The sequence below is a fragment of the Leiobunum rupestre genome, chromosome 6 (assembly GCF_980474605.1).
Source record: "Leiobunum rupestre chromosome 6, qqLeiRupe1.1.hap1, whole genome shotgun sequence".
Taxonomy (NCBI): domain Eukaryota; kingdom Metazoa; phylum Arthropoda; class Arachnida; order Opiliones; family Sclerosomatidae; genus Leiobunum; species Leiobunum rupestre.
The window spans coordinates 43,623,802-43,645,321 of NC_143389.1; the positions used below are offsets into that span (position 1 = coordinate 43,623,802).

Sequence of the window (21,520 nt, forward strand, 5' to 3'; positions counted from 1 at the left end):
GACCTGTGATAACCCTGTGCTTTTAGGTTTGCTAAATATGGAAGAAATGTAAGGGTCTGCTCACAAATAACGTGATGCAAGAAATCCAGTTTTTCAATACGCCCCTTCCTGTCTTAAGGAAGAGTAAAATTTGGTAAGAACCAGAACGCCGAAATTACCTAACAAATATCTAACCCCCCCCTAAATTATAATAGCCTCATGAACCTTAAAATTAAACAGTATTAAATTATTTAGGGTACCTTAAAATAATTGATAATTAAGGTTTCAGTGTAAAATCCTGTGCCCAGGGCCGGCTTTAGGGGGGGGGGGTGTAAGCGGGGCAAAAGTACCCCGGGCCCGGGCTTCTGAAAGGAGCCCGCCGGAACGGGTGCCTAACTTAAATTATCTGACTATTTCCAAAAAAACAAATTTTGGAGTAAAAATTACCTGGGGCCCGAAAATCCTAGAGCCAGCCCTGCCCGTTCCCCAGTAACATTTAGTAGCCCTTGTACAACTACAAACCCCCATCGCCATGGTGCGTGATGTAATATCTAAGGAGATAAAAATATTGTTGAGAGCAGTGTTACAATTTTATACACTAGATTTTTTCGTCTATTTTAATAATTTTCACTCAAAAAAAATTCCTTATTTTTCCTCCATCAGATATTTTATGTAGTGTGATGAAAAATACTATAAACTTACATCCATATATTTCATATAAAATATGAATTAGCGTAGGTGTACGAAATAAGTAACAACACTTTTTGTATGTCAACTTTTTTTTAATTCTGTATGAAAACAATTGTTTTTACTTGTTTTGCGGAGTGGGTAAAAACCGCTAAGGAAAAGGTGTAAAAGTTTTTTTTTTTACATTTTTTTGTTTAATCTCTTGGCTCCAATCAACAGTCCCCTAGAATTTAATTTATTAAACAGTTTATTTCCTTATAAGTTGAAGGGAAGTCCATTTTTTGGGTAGAATTAGGATAATTGTTCCTATTTTTTTTAAATGAAAAATTTGTCGGAAGAGTGTATAGTAATGCCTTAAATTTTCATTATATACTAAAATCGAATATATATCCTTTATCGATTTTTTCGGAGAAAAATGAAGGGAAAAACATGAAAGTACCTCTCAATTACTGACTATTCGTCTATTATACCCTGTTTTCGAATATAATAACACTTTTACGATTTAGAGGTACGAGTTAAAAAAAAAGTAAAAAGATTAAATATAAACAGATCAAACTCTTCCAACATTCGTCTCGTGAACTAAAGTAAAAAAGATTGCATCTCATTTCTCATTAAAAATAATACAAAAAATATAACGAGCTAAATCTGAATAAGGACAGGTTGGATATAATTTTCTACCTACCATACGATTTTTTTTTGTAATTTACACACAACTATTTATATTCACAATATTTTTTAATCAGGCGCCCATTCTTAACGATTGCAATTATTTTTAGACAAATTTAATAAAAAAATTCGTAATGATTATTATAAATATTAATAGTTATTGTGGGGTTTTTTGTGACTGTCAGTTTGTGGGGCTCGTTAAAGGGTGGTTAAATAATCAAGCGCCTGATATGCTATTTCGAAATGGCAACGGAGATTTATATATTTTTTCTTATTAATATCTAAAAATCTTTCTTTAAAATGGCAAAAAACGAAAAACAAGTTTCTTTTGTTATAATTAAAACACAGTTCTGTTTATACGTTCATATTTTCAGTTGTTATAGGCACAGTTTTGTTTAAATATGTATATTTAAAAAAAAGACAATTTTTATTTACTGCCTAGCTTATCTTATATTTTATAAACAGTTCTGTGACTTTGATAGTTTTATATTTTATCTTTTGAACTAAAGAAAACCCTAGCACCTGCAAAATGTAGGCACTAAATTTGTGGAGATATTACTGGGCAGTTTTCCATTACAGATTCTTAAAATTTAAATATAAACCAAAAGAAATTAAAACCCTGGCCTAATTCTACAACAAAATCATGTAAAGATTGTTTGACAGAATTAGCTGAAAATTAATTATATTCCGAGCGACTAAGTTGACAATTATATTCCTAACTTTGTGTTTTTTTAAATTTTCCTATATTTTCTTTTTCCTACATTAATTAGAATATAAAAAGACGATTAACCAACAGAACTGTCCCTTGGTTGAGCAACAAAACTTATAGTAACAACGTTTCTTCTTATTGTAGTCGTCGGTCTTATAAATTCCCCAAATTGAAGGGAATTTCATCATTTCGATCACCTTTTCAACGTTTGCCAATATAATAGTTTTTGAAAGGTACACCACAAATTATTTTTTTTAAATAAAATAATACAATTATTGTTTCTTAAATATGTAATTCTGGCACTGTTTAAAAGGATTTTTTTTTTCAATTTGCGTTTTTGGCTGACGCTACACGTATAGTCTTCTCACACTTTTAATTTCATCACCGTAAAATGAAGCACTGATCAGTTGGACGGTGGTCGACAATGTTCGGCTTCAAACATTGTCAGATTAGGGAATTCAATTTTATTTAATTTTAATATTCAATTTTTCACAAAGCGTACCGATGGCGCGTCAGAATACAGTTCACCACGCGCACTATATTTTTCCCACAGGGCTAATTACGGTACACAGTCACTTTATTTTGCCCACAGGGTGAATGAAGATTGTTGAGCCTTATTTAAACGTGAGATAGATTAAAAAAAAAACAAAACGAATTGATTCAGAGTTGGGTGTCTCCCATATCGCACAGTTTTCTTTCGGTAATATAGTCTAGTAAACCCCGGTAAAGGAAATGATATTGCGCCTGAAATAGAGTTAAAAAAAGGTTAATTAAAATCACAAGGGGAAATCACTCCCTGAAGACAGTGGTACTGCTAGGATTTATTACACGTTATCTGGTCATTAACGGGGCCCATAATTAGAAACAAAACGCTTTTTCAAAAGGATCGTTTGATTTAAGAAGAAAAATTCCAGAGAGAAGTTAAAAGAATGTTTCTTTTAATTTTAACAAAATACTTTTAAAATTAAAGTTTGGAAAAAATAAATATTTAATTATTTTATTTTGAAAATGAAAATGAAATGATATTTGTGAAAGTGAAAGCCGTTGGCACAATTTTGTTTTCAAAATTTCATATTTAAATAAATAAAAAAAATAAATAAATAATAATCAGCTAGGCTAATACCCAAGGCACCACCTTAGGCCTAAGTCGTCAAGGAAATTATCGGCCCCCATTAACCAAAATTTGGAGTCCCTCTGGAATTTGTAGCCTACTCAGCCTGGTGACACCTCTGCCCGAAGAACCAGCCAAAGCGAAGAACTTCTTACCAAGGTTTGAAGCATAGCGTGACGTTGAGACCTCGTGTACCTCGCCGCCTGGAAAAGATCGACTCTTTCCTCCGCTTTCAGTTGTTGGATAAGAACGCTGAGAGTAACGAACACGCTACTTCTGTCGCCGCCACCGCTGCAGTGCACCGTGATGGGCCCGCTGTTGGGTCCTTTGGTTTGATTCTCTTGCACGCTCTCGATCAGCTCGAGGATGCTCGAAGTCGAATCTGGCACCAGATTCGTCCAGCCGCAAAATTGGAAGTGGGTCAACGTGTGGTCGTCGTTGTTCTGTCAAAACGAAAAGGACAAGTGAGGAATGGTCAACCGAAACGAGTAGAAAAAATTCAATAAGCACCTTCGTGTTGGTCACGAGGAACTTCCTCTTGATAGTTTGAGACACTTCTTCTTCGCTACCAGCGACCATTTTCACCTTGACGTAGTCGTACTCGATTTCTTCGCCCAAATCCGGCCAGTACTTGGGACATTTACACTGGCAAAGTATAAAGTGGATGAATTAGGTTCAAACTTATTTCGCGAAAGAAAGATAATTATAAGATACCTGTCCCTCTCCGATATCGGAAAGCATGACTAGGGTTGTAATACTTTGTTCCTTGACCATCCTCCAGAATTCATTCAAGGTATTTGGCATTGGATCCTGAGTAATAATGACCGAAAGTGACCGGTCGTAGCCTTGAATAAACGAGGCGTTAATGTAGGAAGAATGGTCTCGCGAGGGCGACGGAGGAAGAATCACCCTGTTGATGTCGTCTAACCAAAGAAAGATGACATTTAGTTCAATGGTCGAGACTTAAAAAGACGTGGAATATCTTACAAGGAATGATCGTATCGTAACGATTTTTCCCTTTGTTGATATCCATCGTACCAACGCAGTACGTTTTGGGGTCTTCTATCACGTAACACAATTTCTAAAAGAAAAGTTTCAGCGTTAAACGAATGACATAAGTAAAGATAAAGTGTACGAAAGGTAACCGACTTCGTATTCGAGTTCCAGTCCCGTCCTGTTGGTGTCGCCGACTTTCTGTTTGAGCTGCTCGTAGTGATCCCGCAGATGGCGAATCTCGACTTCCGTGTCCCCGAATTGAGCGTGTTCCATTAAAGCTCGATACACAAAGATAAATTGTTTTTGCGACTGAACCAAATAGTTCCGTTGTCGGCGTAAATTACAAACGCAGGAATAAATGTCCACTACATTCTCTTCTTCTAATTGTTGCAGCAGAATATCTATAGCGACTAAGGTACCCGTTCGCCCTACTCCCGCGCTACAACAACGAGAAAGGCCGCGATTAACGAAGAAAATAACACGAGCTAAATCAACTTTGGGTACCAACCTGCAATGGGTTAATAGCGGACCTCTATCGGGAGAATAATGTTCATTCACTCTCTTGATAAATTTTAAAATCCACGAAGGTTGATCCGGAGCTAGAAAGTCTTTCCACATGACGAAGTGGAAGTGTAACAACTCTCTCTCCTCAGTAAGGCCATCCTTCGAGGATTTCGAACCAGATTTAATCAGTTCCAATTCTAAAAGAACAGCGTTTTGACTTACTTTGGTTTGTTGGACTTGAAGTCTTCGAACTATGTAGTCGGAATACATTTTGGTGCTTAACACGCTAACCGTGAAAAGCTTTTCAATGTCCTTCGGACCCCCGTCCAGCCAATAAGGGGCGCATTTGACCTTGCCGTGCTCTTCGATACCGGTCAACATGACGACGACCGTTACCCGATGCTCCCAAATCATCCTCCAGAAGTCCGTCACCGTCCTGTCCAGAGGGCCTTGGGCGCATATGAACGTTTTCCTACCTTTATAACCCTAATTTATACCAAAACGTACATCGTTAGTCGAACCTCTAACTAAAGAATGATTTAAAATTGATCTTACCAATACGAAATTGGCATTAATATAATCGGAACCAGCAACCCCTTCGATAGGTTCTAGTCGCACCCTAGTTTGGTCGTCTGTTGGAAAGATATCCCAATTAACACCGAATGGCAATTCAATAATTAAAAGGGAGTAGTTTCTTACAAGCTTTAATGTCCGGATATCTGTTTTTGCACAGATTTTCGGGGCTATCCGACGCCAATGTTGTCCTGTCTTTAAAAGCAGTTGGCAAAGCCTAAACGTCAAAGCGCTATTTAATAACAGCGTACAGAATTCACGGAATAACCCCTGTAGCGCATGAAGTCGTTTTAGGGTCGGGGTACGGTCGAAAAGTCGCTTTATAGTCGACGACCAAATGCCGACCTAAAAACGTCCGAACGTTTTTCGACACGAAAACCGTAAATCCTTTTTTGGGACTATTTATGGTCGGTATGATGACCATTATCCGACTTAAATTAGACCTTACATTTAATAATTGGATTCGACATTAACTTTATGAAACAGACCATATATATTTAGGAAAGGGGGATATTTTGATTATTTTCTGACTATTTGATGATTTTCTGAGATAATTTTTTATTAACTTTTATTTTTTCTTCAAACTTATTTGTATTCGAAAAACACGGCATCTAATAATTAGATCAGTTTTGGGTTGGAAATAAGCGTTCATATAAAATCGGCCCGACGTCGTTTCAAAGTCGGTTCTTAGGTCTATTAAAAGGGGGTAAAGAGTCGACGTTTTGTAGTCGGCCGACCCTTTTACCCCTAGGACATTTCGACGCTAAATCCAAAGGTCGGCCGACTTTAGTGTTTAGTACCTTTTGCCGACGTCGGCCCGACTAATTTGCTACAGGGGAATAGACGAAACGAGACTAACTTCAAATTCGCATTGGAATAACAGATCACTGTCGCCGTGTCTGTCAACGAAAGCGTTTGGAAGATCTTCGGCGGCGATGGGTCCCAGTCGAGGAGACTTGGAAATGTTATTCCCTTTAAAAGAATACCAGTGTTAAGAATAATGGTCCGTACTACTCGTATTCGCGGACAAAGAATGAAGAGAATAGATAATCGGAATGAAAGACGCGGAGTGATACGCTAAGACTATATTCGTGAGATGATTATTCACCTTTACCTCTCGGAACGTGTCCATTTCGGTGGATCGTACGTCTGATGATGGCCGTCAGACCCATATGACCGCCGTCTTCTTCGAAAGGATGACCATTCTTCCTCCGACTAACGACAATTACAAACGAGGTTAGCGAGGCGTACGCGTGATTAAGACGATCGTAATCTCACCTGGCGAGACACAGCACTAATATTAAGACGAGGCTGACCATCACGACTCCGCAAATTATGCCCAGAATTAACGTCGTCGATCCATCCGTGGATACTGGAGTTGGTAGCGATCCCGTCAACGCCGGGGCGAAATACGAGCTGGGCTTTGATAAAATCTACGTTGACAGGAAATAGAAAGGTTAGCAAAAATGGCGAACCAACTTCTAGTACTTAGTTTGAACCTAGGTGCAACAAACGCAACACCCCACACAAGGAGAACGCAACCCGTCAAAAGTGGTGGATTTTCTCGCGTACGTTTTTCATTGGCTAGACGCTTTAGCGCCTGCTGCCGTCGGAAGGGGAAAATTCGGAAATTGTCTTCCCCCCGCCCGTAAAACGTTCAGCCTAAAGGCTCGTCCAATAAACACAACACTGCGTTAGCGTGTTTAAAGGCTAGCTGCGTTCTCCTTGTGTTTGTTGCTCCTAGGTTTGAACTAGCGGCCAGTAAGGATGTACAGTCCCGATCAAAGGTTTCTGGCCGTTTTCTCTTGGCAGCCATTTTATTTATATTTTAGGTAGAGAAGCCGAATGAGGGCTTCTATGAAAGAACACCCTCACGAAAATAATACGCAATGACAATAAATGCCCTACCACAATTAGAGCGCGAGCAAAGCCGGAAATAGCCAAACCCCTCCATAATGACGTCATAAAAAATTAATATAATTTGTCGTGTCTACGCATGTTCGAACACATTATGAACACACGTTTGCACGAGCGTGAAGAAAAATGCTTTAAGCACTAGCGCACGTCATGATGTAAAATAATGTAAGTGTCGCCGCCAAAGGAAACCCCTCGGATGCTATTCCGTATTACATAAAAAAGACCCAGTCAAGTATCGCCCCCTTTCATAGATGCAGCGCGAAATCTTTTAAAACTCCATCGGATATTCTTAGTTTAAGAAGAAAATTACTCAACTCTTTAAAAATTGCTTTATCTCTGTTGATTAATATTTTAACTTAATAATAATAATAATAATCAGCTAGGCTAATACCCAATGCACCACCTTAGGCCTAAGTCATCAAGCGACTTTTGAAGCCTTTAATTCAGGTGGCCGGGTTACAATGCGTAGGAGGGTGGTGGCAAGCCCCGCATGCCACGCGATCGAGCCAACAGCTCCCTACACTTACTATTAGCGTTAACCTCAACAAGTTTTTATGGAAGGGGAAACCGAAGAGCTCGAGGGAAAACCCCTTAAACCAGTGGGGAGAGAACTTGCAAACTCAACGCGAAAGGAGTGGCTCCGGGTTTTCACCCAGTGCCACAAGCTGGGATCGAACCTGGCTCCTCTTGCTGCGAGGTGAAAGTGCTAACCACTCCGCCACCCCACCTTTATTTTGCTCAAACGAAAAAAATGTTTATTATACTTTACGATTAAAATTTTACACTAAGCCTCGGTCACGCGTCGATGGACGGGTTAAATTCGAGATACTAGTACTTGAATAGCGTCGCCGTACGCAAATATGCGGCAGTTATTTAGTCTCCGTTAGTGAAGCTTCGGGAATCTCAACCGATCAGACCTAATACATTAGATTGGAGAAGCTACCGAAAACGACATCTATCGAACCATCCGGGTACTACACTAGAACCACCACTCGCTTTAAGAGGAATAAAACTAACGCTTACAGTTCCATTGGGTCCGATAACGTGAACTTCGACAAAACCGGTATAATTCGTATTTGGCGAGAGTTTCCCGTCGTACACCGCTTCCGGTTCCGTCAAGTTTCCGTCAATAATCAAGTTGGACCTTTTCAATCTTTGGAGAACCGCCAACGGAGACTGATGCACGTTACACAGATTGAAATTGTCGTCGCCAATAACCACCTCGTCCAACAAATTATTACTGAGAAAAAGAAAACATGTCGATGAAATATTGGCCTGGTGTATACGGGTGATGTCGACGAAATATTTACTTGTCGAATGATTCGGCGATGTAAGCGCCGTAGGATCCGTCTTGGTGCACCTCTTGATAAGTCGACAGATTCAAGTACATTGGTAAGGGTAGATTCGAAACGTCCATCCCTTGATGGAGTTTGACGACAACGACGTGGTAACACCTACGTAATCGGAACCAATAGTAAATGGTAAGGCAAAGTGGCGAGTGTAGGTGGTTTTTTTCGCCTGTTGTCGGACTAAAAAGCCACGTTCACACTAGAGCCCAAAACCCAGTTTATGTCGGTTTGAATGCCAGTTTTGACCGCCTACGATAATTCTTGGTTCACAGGTGCGAAATCGCTTCAACCCGGTTCGCTTATAGCCAAGGCTTAACGCCATTTAAAATATGACTAAATTTTGAAATACTAAAATGTATCCCAAAACAATTAGTTAATCATGTTTAATATACATATATAGTAATATTATTTGACATTGTTTAGAATTTTATCCCCATTATTTTTGAAAATTCGAGCAATTTTACTTCCCCGCCTTGTCGTTTTGAAAGCGACTATAAGCGAACTGACTTGGACGAGTTGCTTGCTTCCCGAACAAACACGAAGCGATTTGTCACGTTGGTTTTAAAAAACCAGTTATCTAAACGAAGCGAATTTAGGGGTAAGTGTGAACGTAGCTATAGTGTACTCTTTTTAGTTTATACTAGAGGTCGGGGATGGTTAACTTTTATTCAATAGATAATGCTCTCAAAATTATTCGAAAAATGTTTTGATCAAGTAATTTCTGTATTATCCGATTAATCTTTTGATAAATTTGTAAAATTAATCGGGAAAACGACGTTTTTTTCGATAAAAAGCTCAAATTTTCCGAATAATAAATGTTTTTTAATCATTTTCAGAAATATTAACCAGTAAATTTCTTTGTTTACATTTTTTTCCCGAAAAAAATCAATTTAAACATGGATAATGATTAACCGTCTCCGACCTCTAGTTTCTACCCTAAAACGTTTAATTCGCCTGTTCCGGGGATAATTACTCGGCCCCATAAACTATTCGCTTGTTCCGGAGTATTAGGGCTACTCATTTTACTCCTTCTGAAATAGGGGTGGTTTTTTTTCGCCACAGGCAGTCATTTTGAAATAAAGTTTTTACTCCAATTCGAACTATAGACTCTTAAACGCGCCTTCCCAATCGACCGCCATTACCTTACAGGCTACGGGGAGAGTGATGAAAAAACTGGTTTCTAGGGCGTGAAATTTCTGCGGTGGAGGGCTTGCTCGTTGGTTGTCTGTACGATAATGGAGGCGCCCAGTAAACGTTTCTAAAAAGAGTGTAATTTTCGTACAGAATCGTCTAAATTGCCCAAATCTATGGACATGTCCAACTGCACCTCAAAATCCCGGAACAAGCGAAAAGAAACCACCTAGTGGTCTAAAAAACGAGAGTACGAAGGTTTCCAAATAGACAGCCAACTTAAGGAGTTATCCTCAGGGACGAAATTAGAAAATAAGGGATGGCCCAAAGAAAAGAACGTAGTAGCGTAATCCCGGAGAGATTTCTACCTGATTTGTCCGTTTCTTTGAGATATTCTCTCCATCTTCAGAGTGAGCAGTTGGCAATCTTCATCTTCGTTCCTTTTGCGCAGTCTTAGTTTGGGCAGCTCGGTGGGAACTGCGGAAGCGAAAAGAGATGATTGTTTCTTCGTTTAACGGTAAAAGACTAAAAGGCCGCTCGGAGAAAAGAACTAAGACCCGTGTCAGAACGAATGAGCGAATCCCTTCCAAGATTTGTTCACCGAATGCAAAACGTCCCGCGAGATTCCCCCAGAGGCCCCCGACAACTTAAAGCTAAGAGAGTACTCTTGTCTTCAATTAAGGAATAAAATTGGTGAAGATTTGGTGGCTATCGTGGGCTTTACCGTATTTTCGCGGTTTGATAAGAAAACGCGTATACAAAAGGGATCTTTAAAAAAAGGGGGACATCCAAAGGGGGCAAAGGCGTAAATGGGTGGACCCGACTTTTAGAAAGAAAACTAACGAGTTATTAAGACTGTTGCGGGAAGGGAAACGTCCTTCCATTTCATTTCCTTTTCCCCCGTTCACCCTGAGCGTCGGCTTCCTCTTCGCGGGTGAGATTATAATACGGGGATTAACGACGAAAATGTTCTTTGTTGACGTCTTTCAAGGTTTAATGTTTCGTAAAATTAAAATTTTTGCCTAATTAAACAAACGCGGTTTCTCGTACGTACAACGCGGCTGAAATGGAAATGAGCCACACCCTTTTTCTCGGCCAGCTCTTTAAGCGAACATTCAAACGCGAAAATGTCATCAAACGCGAACTTCCACGACCTTTATTTCGCGGTATTTAAGTAGGCGTGTAAAGAACTAACTAACGAATCCGGGATTAAAGAAAAATCGAGATTAGCCAGAACGAATATTACCGGCGGGTGGCGACGAGCACATCGAGTTAGTCGTGATGTTGCTCATAGGTCCGCAGCCACCTTTGTTAATGGTGCAAATTCGCACGATGTACTTGGTGTTTGGCTTGATAGTACCCTTGTAGGTCAAATTGTCTTTGGCCACCACGTGCGACTCCGTGAAATGGTCGTTGATCATCTTACCCTCGCGATCTTGGAATTGAGCTTCGCCTTGAAAGGTCACCTAGACGAGAAACAAACACTTTTATCAACAAACTCTAGAACGGTTGTAAATAAAAATATTAATATTCCGAAATTAGATAAGCTTCATCATGAAGTGCCAAAAGTTATAATTATTCTTTGATAATATTTAACCAAATATTTATTTAAATCGGATTTTTATTGATTTTTTTGATTTTTATTAAAATTTCAAAGTTTAATATAATTTAGAACCATACTTTTACTCAAAACAAATGTTTTAATTTTTTAAAGACTAAATCTATATATATGTATAATGAATTTATTCATTTTAATAATAATAATTTAATTAATTTTTAAATTTAAATTAATTTTAATAATCATATAGAAGTTTTTAATTTTTAAAACCTATTTTGATACTTTACTTTCCAATTAGGGATGCACCGATATATCGGTAACCGATATATCGGCTAATTTTACAAATATCGGTATCGGCCAATATCGGCTTAAGCGAGGCCGATATTAGCCGATACTTCTGGTATTAGAAAAATATTTTCAGGAAAAACTTTAAAAAAAGGCGATACTCAACTAACTAATTAATGGAAAACATTTATTGCCACAACCTTACATTTCCTTTTAAAAAGGCCAGTTGATCGCTGTTGTAGGAAATAATTATTCGCGTCCAAAACGGTCAGGAATCATAAGTGGTTTTTCGACTCCAAAAGCCATAGATCATATCATTTTTTAACAGGTGGTTACGAGAGTAAACAAAAAAGCATAATATTGTGATAGGTAACTTTGTTAATATCGGCCGATATATCGGCTATCCTAGGCCGATAAAATCGGCCGATATATCGGCTGTACCCATATCGGTGCATCCCTATTTCCAATGCAACATGAGGGAGGAAGTACACGAAATATTATATTTAAACCTAAATTATACACTCCTTTATATCCTTATTTGTGAGAGCTGCCATTTTATTACAGGTCTGATTTCAAATAGTGCACGCAAGGCCGCTTCACGCGGTCAAGTGCACGCGACGTCTCGAGCTGATGAGCAAATGCAGGCGCCCTTGCCTGTACTATTTTAAATTAGGCCTCTAATGAAATGGCCGACTTCGTAAAAGCATGGATAGCAACTGGCCAGGTTTTTCTTTCCCAAAAATACTATATAAAAATTGATTTAAATCAGCCAATCCTGATAGGAATAAATACTTTTTCTGGACCGTACAAAAATTGTATTAAGAGAAATGCGAGCCGAAAATTGGAACGACTGATTAAATTATAGGCCTTGCTCGAGACAATAGACTCCGGAAGATTAATATATACATTTAAATGTATATATATACATATATGAATATGTACATATAAATATACATATATGTATATTGATAATCATATATGTAGATACAATTGATACTGATATGTATTGCATATAGATTAGGTTTGCCAACGAAAATGGTTTAATTTAATAAACCGTTAATTTAGGGCTAATTTGTCACATATATTGATTATCACTAGAGTTTTAATATTAAAAATCGTCGCCCACCATAAACTAGATAAAATAAAGTCAATTACAGAGATCATACAATTATTGGAAAAACAATTTCCCTGATTTTTCTAGGTTTTCCAGGTCTGTATGAACCCTGAATTAAAAACTATTATAAATTGTATTACGTAATACGTTAAAATCCCTTAAAAGAAATGTCAGGGCTAAAAACTAAAACATTAATTCAGCTTACATTGTAAGACATAATAGTCCCTCTGGCGGCTTTAGGTATGTCCCACGTCACGACAATATGATGAATGTCCTTAGCCGGATCAAAATAGCATTTTAACTCCACATTCTCCGGAGGATCGGGAACTGAAAAGACGAGGTCCAAAAATAAGAGACATAAAATTATCGATGAATAAACAACGTAAAACAGAAATTCATAAGTTCCATCGTAGTATTATCAAGGCGCTAAGTAAAAAAAAAATCCCAAATACCCATTTCAGCCGCCCTCTCAGTGCGTAAAAACGTTACAACAAATCTATTCAATCATTTTAAAGTCCGCATTTGGAGAGATAAAAAAATTCAATTCTAAAAGGAAAATAAAACTAAGTGGATGCAAAAAGTGAAAGGGAGAGATTGCTGCGAAATCTACATCTTTTTCTCTTTCTGTCGAGAGTATAGAGAGGGAAAAAAAATTTAAATCCGACTTTTCTCTAGTCGAACAGAAAAAGAGAACTATATAAATAGTTCTCTATCCACATCCCGCAGTTTTCAAATGAGATTTAGAAACTATTAAAGAAAACGGGGAGTTTTTTTTTTGAATAAACCGTTACGATTTCGGAGAAAGAATTGAGATAGGTGAGATTTGGGATAGTCCTTTTTTCCCCAACGAAAAAATCTAGATTTATACATTTATTCCTATTATATAATATTATTAAAATGAAGAGGCTGCGAAGTCAAATAAAAATTCTAGTAGGTAAAACTATCAACGACAGAAGTACCAGGCCCGGACTGGCTCCTTTGGGGGCCCTCGGCTAGAGACTGAAGAGGGGCCCCTTACCGGGTGGTGGGGGGGTATGGAATAAATAAATAAATGGTTATTTATAGGACAACAAATAATGTTTAAAGTTATTCTACGTGCACATTAATTTGAAAGGTCAAACGCGACTAAAGGACCTATAGGAAAAATGTATTATAAGCAATTTGGGACCCCCTTGAGCCGGGGGCCCTCGTCGATCGCCGAACAGTCGACCTGGCCCGTCCGGGCCTACAGAACTTAAACATAAATGAATAAAATTGGAAAAAATATAAACTATAGCGCCTGGTAGGTCACTTCGCTCTTAACATCAGCGCATTGCGGTACGAACACTTCTACAGGAGCTAGTATATCAAAATAGACCGCAAAGAGTTTATTTTTTTTAAAATCCGTTAATAAATAAAAGGAAAGGCAATTCTGTCTTTAAAAACCGATAGTAATAAATATAAAATGGCATTGCACAATCCCATTGGAGAGTTCAAAATAAAAGAGCCCTCAGATTGGCGCTCATTAAAAATAGCCAAGTAATAAATCCGATATAACTCGCAAACTTTTCGAAGCTTATCAAAACGAAAAGTTGGGAAGGAAGACACCGTATAAATAAAGAAAATAAACGGACCCTAAAATCCGAGCTCAATAACGCGCGCGAGCCATCTATACGGCACTTCCAAACATTTATAAAGAAAATAAGAAGTAAAACCCATCGGACCAAAATACGCCTAAAAATATGGAACTTCTTTCCCAGAGAGAAAAAGAAACTTTGCTTTTGTTGGGAACTAGGCACGGAAACAGACAGTTTTTCAATATATAAATTCCCACACGGCGAATAAAACATATACCCATAGCGGCCGCCCCAAGTTTCCGAAAAGTGTTTCGCCAACGTACAAGGCCTAAATGGGACGCCGAGGCTTAACTGAGGGCAAAGGGTTAGGGGCCGGGCCTCTCCACCCTCGTATTTAACCGTCACGTGATAGTCGACAACACCTACGACCGTCACAGTCTTCAATAACTTTCGGCTGTTTTATTTCTTTATATATTTAGGCCTAGTTTATTTCCTTTCAAATGGTATCCGTATACTCTCGGAGGAGACAAAGCTCGCGAGGATGCCATCGAGAGATCTCCTACTACCACCGAAGTTTTTATCTATACGCTGGGAATTGCGAAACAGTTAATACCTCCGAAGGTTTTTCTCGGAAAATCGGCGCGCCAAAATAAAAGACGAGAGGAGAAACGGGAAAGCCAAGGCTTAGCGAGGGACGTTCGCTTCGAGTTATGATCTAAAACGAGCCGAAAGTATCCCATAAGAAACGGGAGATTTGGTCGGCTAATGACTTCGGAGATACCCGCTAGTTCCCGCCACATATCCTTCGCTCATTTTTATAATACACTTCAACCCCCCTCACTCGCCGACGAATTGCCAGTTGTTAAGCCCAGGATATATAGAGAAGAAACAATCGTTTTTAAAAAGTAAATAGTGATAGCCGCTCATTTTCTAGCTCAATTCCTATCTTTTCCCCGGAGCGTTAATACAATCAGAGGTGTCTGCTTTCGTCGTCTATAAAGAGAAAAAACCCCAAATAGATTAAAATGAATAACGCCAAAACGATTCACGCTTTTAATTCAGTTGCCATGGAAACTAATGCAAAGACCCATTGAAATAACTCCGATAATATTTTTATTTTTTTATTTCAAAAATCAATTTGATAGAAAAAAACCGTTAGGATTTAAAAGAAAATTCAGGGATTAGGTGTCAGGAAATATTTGGGCAAAAAGCACCGTGTAGATGGCGTTGGACGTCATTGAAGATAATCATCGCTTTAGCGCTGTTTTTCGTAACGTAGCTTAGCTACAATGATATCAAAAGACAGTTAAATACGCGATTAAATATTGGTTGACATTTAAAAAAATATTTTTGAATTTATTTTACGATATTCCTTTTATCACTCGAATAAATAAGGAAAAAGTATAAATTTGGGTCATTCAAAATCGTGTTTGAAGTTTTGTTACGAAATGAAACTACATAATCCTAATATACTTTATTCTGAAATATGATTATAGAGAATGAAATTTAGGTTCCCGAGAGGTCGAATTGGGAAAACAGCGAAAGCTTTTCTCATTTATTATTAAATCTACGAGAATTAGATCCGAAAAAAAATATCCGGAAAATATATTAGGTTCTTGAAAATTTAATATACCATTTTTTGGAAGCTCAAAATAAACCTATTTTCTAGCGAAACTGAAGATACGTACCTAATATATTAGCTTTTGTATTTGATGTTCTTATACGAAAAAAACTAAGTTTAACTATCTAATAAGGTGTAAGGATCGTTTCCATAGTTACCATAACGTTAGGTACGACACTCGACAAATAAGATTGTCCAGATGATTCGATAGACCAGCGGTTCCCAAATTTATTTTGCTATGGAACCCTAAATTATCCACATAATTCTGGTGGAACCCCAACTAATTTTTTTACTTATCTTAAAAGACTCTTGACACAAACAAAGATGGCCGCGCTGCGAATTCTCGGAACCCCTGTGATCCTTCCACGGAACCCTAGGGTTCCGCGGAACACCTTTTGGGAACCGCTGCGATAGACAATCGAATCACGAGCCTTCTTCAACCAGCCAGTCCTATCCATTACTCGGTACACTTACTACATTCCAAGAATTCAAAAGCAAACATCCTTACTTTTTTACATTTTCCTTTTTTAAAATTTAAACCAAAGTTTGCAAATGATAATATGGGTAGAAGTTTAATGTTTTGGTTAATCTAATTTTGTCTTACTTTTATAAATTTAAGAATAAAATAAAATTTGTTTTAAATGTTTGGCATAACGCCTTAAGATTTTTTTAAAGAAGATCAACTTTAACTTATTCCCAAAAGGGGATCTTACGCGGGTACAAAAAATCCCAACTTAATCTTAATCCCAAAAGGAGGATCATACGCGGGTACAAAAAAATCAAAACGAATTAAGGTCTAGGTAAACTCGATTAATTATATGAATTATCTTTTGTTCGTTAAAAATGTAGGTTCAATTTAGCGTACCACAGCTTAATCTAGTTATGGGTCCTCCCTGATTTCCCTATTCAAATTTCCGGCTTTTTATATTTTTTTTTATCCACGCTTTATTCTCGAGCAGGCTTCGGTTCCAGGCGGAGGACCGAGAGCGCTCAAATGACAATTAAAGCAGGAAACGAGTGAAATTGGGTTTGAAAGCTACTTATGTTTGGAGGGAATAACAATAAAGGAGGATGACAGCAGCTCCCCTCATCTCTAGTAATCCAATTAATTAACCTCCCCGACCTCCTGTTTTTTTTTGTTTTGTTTTTTTAAATGACGTGTACAAGAGGTGAACACTTGAGTGCGTCTTTAGAATAACGCCGTAATCGGCGTTTTTAACACCCGAAAGTTAAAAGGTATTTGAAAAATTTTAGAGAAAAATGTTTATTTGGGTAAGAATATTTTTAGATAAAGCATAAGCATAATCCTATAGCATTGCCCCCTGGATTAAGAGAAGGCCTAGAAATCGTTTTTCTACAGGGGGTGGCAAACATTTTTTACACGCTCGCGAAACACTCAGTAGATGGCGCGATTTCCAACCTTTATATCGAGACGATCAAGGCTGGAATTTTAAATATTCTCGCATAAGCCAATGCCCTTAAACAATAGCAGCCGATCTTTCGCTGTAAGCCTGACTTGATGACGTAAAAATGGAAAGATCTAGTGCCATCTTTCGGCCAACAGAGGCATAAAACTAAAATTGATTTTTCCAGTTTCAAAAATTCAACACCTGCCCATTTCTAGGCCTTCTCTTAATCCAGGGGGCAATGCCTATAGAAAGGTCCCCCCATAAGCAAAGGTATAGCCCAAATTTTTGACGATAACATACCCGTTATTAAGAGGTAGGTATTCAAAATCTGCATCTCCTAGTGGTTATATTATCAACTAGGCATTTCCCCATGATGAATGCGCAGAAGGCGTGCGCGAACGTTTTTAAGCTTAGAACCACGCGGGATAAATCTCCGCCGCGAGCCCTTAGCACCTTAGCCAAAGCTTATTCCAAATTTATCGCTTTCAATCTTAAAATTAACACTTATCGTTGCAAAATGATTCATTAGAACCTAAAACTGGCTTTTAGAAAAAAGATAACTGGTTTCTGAAGGTATTTATTTTTCAAATATGAGATTAAGACGCGTTGTGTGCGGCATTTATCAACCCGAGCGTGGCTGCTCTACCATGTAAGATAATATTTAATATGTAGAAATTTGTACGTTAATTTTCTTATCTCCAGGACAACGCCGTTAACATGGGCCCCTATGGTTGACCTTTGTTTATGGGGACCTTATGATAGGCTTATGATTATACTTAGGGAGTAAAATGATGTTGAGATGATTAGCGGGCATCACGGTCGAATTTCTCACCGGGGGATGAGAGGGGGGGGGGGCGAGGAAAAACGTCACCGGCGTGTGCTTCAGTGAAGCATTCCAAGTAGAGGTATGGATTCCTGCCATTGTGAGAGGACCCAAAAATGGGGATATAAAACGTTTTGAAAAAAAAAGGGGGTCAGTTTAGATTTTAGAAGAAGATGGAAGTTGCAGAGACGATAAATTTTAGGAAGGTCTCTAAAAATGAGACCAAGAAGAGATAGGTAGTTTCGACCCAAAAACATAAAAAAAAAGTTTAAAAAGCAGTGACCATTTTGTATAAAACAGTAAAACAAGGATTTAGTTAGTCCGTCGAAGTAAAATAAGCAGACAGTATCTTGAGGGTTTTTTCAGTCAGCCGCTCCGAATCAAAACCGTAGCTCTCCCAAAAGCTAATTATAATTATCAGCGGGAAGTTGGGGCACCAGTCCCAGCGTCCCCACACTTAATCTTCTAGCATCCGAGGGAAATTACCTCATTGCCCCTAAGATTAAATAAATATTTTCTAGATTCGGGCTTTCGACAATTTGTAAAGCCACTGTCGCACTTAATTTGACCTTTTTGTGTTCAGTGCCGCAAACCGCGATCTTCCGAGTTATCTAATGGACGTGGTTTCGAATGACCAAAATATTTGGCGTACCAGCAATGATATATCGGAAACTCTAAAACTAGATGAAGTTTGAAAATGTTAAAAATGTGTTTTTTTTTTTCTTTAAAGAAAAACGTTCGTCGATTAAGAAACCAGTGACGCGGAAAAAACTATTCTTCAAATTATTCTCGCCCTGAAAAAAGAAATAAAACCCCTTGGCGAAGGGTGGAATTGGTTTGAAGAGAGCGGTTATAAAGAGTGACGTCACATTTATCTCGAGAGTATGAGAGTGAGCCGTGGATCGCGAGGGAGGGGAACAAGAAGGGGTAGCTTCCCTCTTATTTTTTAATGACCGATCTGCCTCCTAGCGGCACCGGATGAAAATAAATCTCCATTAAGAAAACTTTTTCGTAACCCTCTCATTCTTAAGACCGGCTCTTCCTCTCGCGAGAAAAGTTGAAGATTATTTTCCATCTTCGGAATAAAATTCCAAAAAAAAACCACCCTCCGAAGTCGAGACTTAAGAAGCAATTCGCTAAAAGGCGCGGTTATCCGTTATCGCCGTGACAAGTTAAATTGACTTTCCCTGATATATTACGCGTCAGGAATCACTTTAACCTTATAGCCTTCCTTCGACTGAAATCTCTTCTTCCGACTCTATTTTCTTCTCCAAGGTTTAAAACCATCCAAACCGGCGGAGATTGCCTTTATTAAATCTATAGTCGAGTCAAAGAAAACTCTAAGAAGGGTTTCGCCGTTAACGCCATCCTAGCGCGAGTTTCAAATTAAACGTCTACTATAGGGATTGTTCAAAATATACTCGGGACAAGGGAAAATTAGAAAATTAATAACCTACTCTTTGGAGCGGTAAATCGTCCCCGCTTGAGACCGTTCACTAATTTCGAAAAAACCCTTGTTTCGCGTTAAGGGTTAAACAACCCAAAAATGGTTCGGGAGGTATGCCCCTGAAAAGGATTTACGTTTATTAGAAACAAAACAGGCGGGCGCGTTGATTTTCTCTAAACAAAAAAGGCGACTTAAGCCTTTGCCTAATGGCTATACGCTTTTAATATAAGAAATCTCTCGAGACGGTTGAGTTTATATTGTAAGAAAAACATCCGCTGAGCTCTACTTAAAATTTTCAATTACACTAGAGCCCGGAAACCGATATGTTATATAGGACCCAGATAAGCTCAGTCACAAAAACACTATATCCTATATAGGACGCGTGTTTTTAGCGCGGTGCATAAAAGATGGTGCAGAACTTATACTCTGATAAAGTGTCAAATTTCATAAATAGTTCATTAGTTTAAATTTTTTTTAACTCGAGCTTTAACGTAGGACAAGACAAGTTACGATATTATTAAACTAATGTAACGAAATTTCGTGTTGGTTGACAGCATTGCCAAAGGTAAAGCGACCTTTTTATATCTACAAACTGGTTCCCAGGATAAAGAGTATAGAGTAATATCGGCTTGACGTATGTCGACGTCACTCATGTTTTTTCCTATAGATAAAAAACTACCCAAAAAATGGCGGTCATAGACCATAGCTACAGAGCGATACTACTCTATATATAGAAAGTTTCGTCGCTGGCTGTTCTAGGAATATTGTGCCCTCTATCTAGTGGGGCTGAAGGTGAAACTTCAAGTGTAAATTTTAATTTAATTTTAAAATTAAGTATATATTAAATTAACTATGTTAAAAATGAAGTTTTAAATTAAATTAATATTAAAGTATTATTAGTGCAATTTGTCACCAAATATTCGGTTTCGCGAATGTAGATGGCGATTAAAGCGCCGATTTCTATTTTGCCTTTTGGCAACTTGTTTTAAACTCAATTTTAAAGAGATGGTTTCGTTACGAAACAAAACAAACGATACGTAAAAGAAGAATTTTATAAATGTATAAAAAGCCACGAAACGTTTATTCGAGGTATGTAACGCGACTGAAACTATTTTTAATAATAAAAATTTAAGAGGGCGGTTTATAAAGTTTTCAAGAATGCGGATGCTTTGTTACGTCTCGAAGAGGAGTCGAAGTTAGTAGTCCATTTGAAAAGCTAAGTCCCACCTGCTGCCAGGAACGAAATTTTCCATAATCAGTTTTCGAAAGAATTTGGAAAATGTTAAAAGAATCAGAGAAACAACTTAAAATGGAAATGATTTACTTATTCTCGGCGGTGGAAACGCGAGTCGAGAAAACAGTTAAAAGCGTAGATAAAAATCCTTTAGCGTCCTTTCAGTCTTAAATGAAGAAAGCACTCCAACCTGTTTCTGAAGGAAAATCCTATAAAAGGGTCTAAATCCCCACCTACTGCCGCCAAAAGTGAAAAGTAAGTAAAGCATATCTCTAAAAGAGAATGGAATGAAAAACACTCGTTCTGTCAATTTGCATTTTTCTTTCCATATCTCTGCCTATCCAAAGTCTCTAGAGGGGGAAAAATCTTAGATTGTTTTTACCTTTCCCCGCCGCAAATATGACAAAAGCTTATTTATCAGCGATTATAAATAGCTCCCCCCCAAATACACCCAAAAAAAGAGAATTGATTTGGTTCCGCGCATTGAGTTGGGAATAAATACAGGTACAACTAAATCTGTCTGGCGCGGGACCAATTTCGTTCAATAAGGAAACTTTATCAACTTTATCGCTCTACCGTGGCGACATCTGTCTCTAGTGGTGGCCACTATATTGCAATTGAATATTTTCGGGAATCTGATGCGAAATTGAAATGTATGATTACTCGTAACAAACAAACCTTTGAAATTTTTTCAAAAATAATTTTATTCTGTCAACACGATCCTTTTTAACTCAAGTTACGGTGATTTAGCTAATAATTATTTATTTTTAGCCATATAACTTTACTAAATATAGATGGCGCTACCAACTAATTATAAAGATGAATTTCGTACAGTCTTATCAGAACAGGTC

The 21,520-nt window shown here is 38.0% G+C and overlaps 1 protein-coding gene across 3 annotated transcripts in view; it reads right to left on the reverse strand.

Moving 5' to 3' along the window:
* Nucleotides 1-762: 762 nt before the first annotated feature.
* LOC149941086 (tyrosine-protein phosphatase 69D-like) overlaps nt 763-21,520 on the reverse strand; it is a 440,950-nt gene continuing 420,192 nt past the window's right edge. Inside the window, exons 6-23 of one of the 3 annotated variants that reach the window (XM_090179681.1) lie at nt 12,785-12,906; nt 10,869-11,088; nt 9,991-10,099; nt 8,453-8,596; nt 8,166-8,382; nt 6,504-6,658; nt 6,340-6,440; nt 6,085-6,197; nt 5,352-5,442; nt 5,208-5,284; nt 4,875-5,138; nt 4,657-4,811; nt 4,302-4,587; nt 4,140-4,233; nt 3,867-4,075; nt 3,663-3,797; nt 3,308-3,595; nt 763-2,785 (exon numbers count right to left, since the gene is read on the reverse strand). In XM_090179681.1, the coding sequence (XP_090035807.1) occupies nt 2,702-2,785; nt 3,308-3,595; nt 3,663-3,797; nt 3,867-4,075; nt 4,140-4,233; nt 4,302-4,587; nt 4,657-4,811; nt 4,875-5,138; nt 5,208-5,284; nt 5,352-5,442; nt 6,085-6,197; nt 6,340-6,440; nt 6,504-6,658; nt 8,166-8,382; nt 8,453-8,596; nt 9,991-10,099; nt 10,869-11,088; nt 12,785-12,906 (2,864 nt within the window). In that variant the 3' untranslated portion in view covers nt 763-2,701. Of the gene's footprint in view, nt 2,786-3,307; nt 3,596-3,662; nt 3,798-3,866; nt 4,076-4,139; nt 4,234-4,301; nt 4,588-4,656; nt 4,812-4,874; nt 5,139-5,207; nt 5,285-5,351; nt 5,443-6,084; nt 6,198-6,333; nt 6,441-6,503; nt 6,659-8,165; nt 8,383-8,452; nt 8,597-9,990; nt 10,100-10,868; nt 11,089-12,779; nt 12,907-21,520 lie in introns of all 3 variants that reach the window. The other 2 variants (XM_090179679.1, XM_090179680.1) reach the window with 2 other exon arrangements.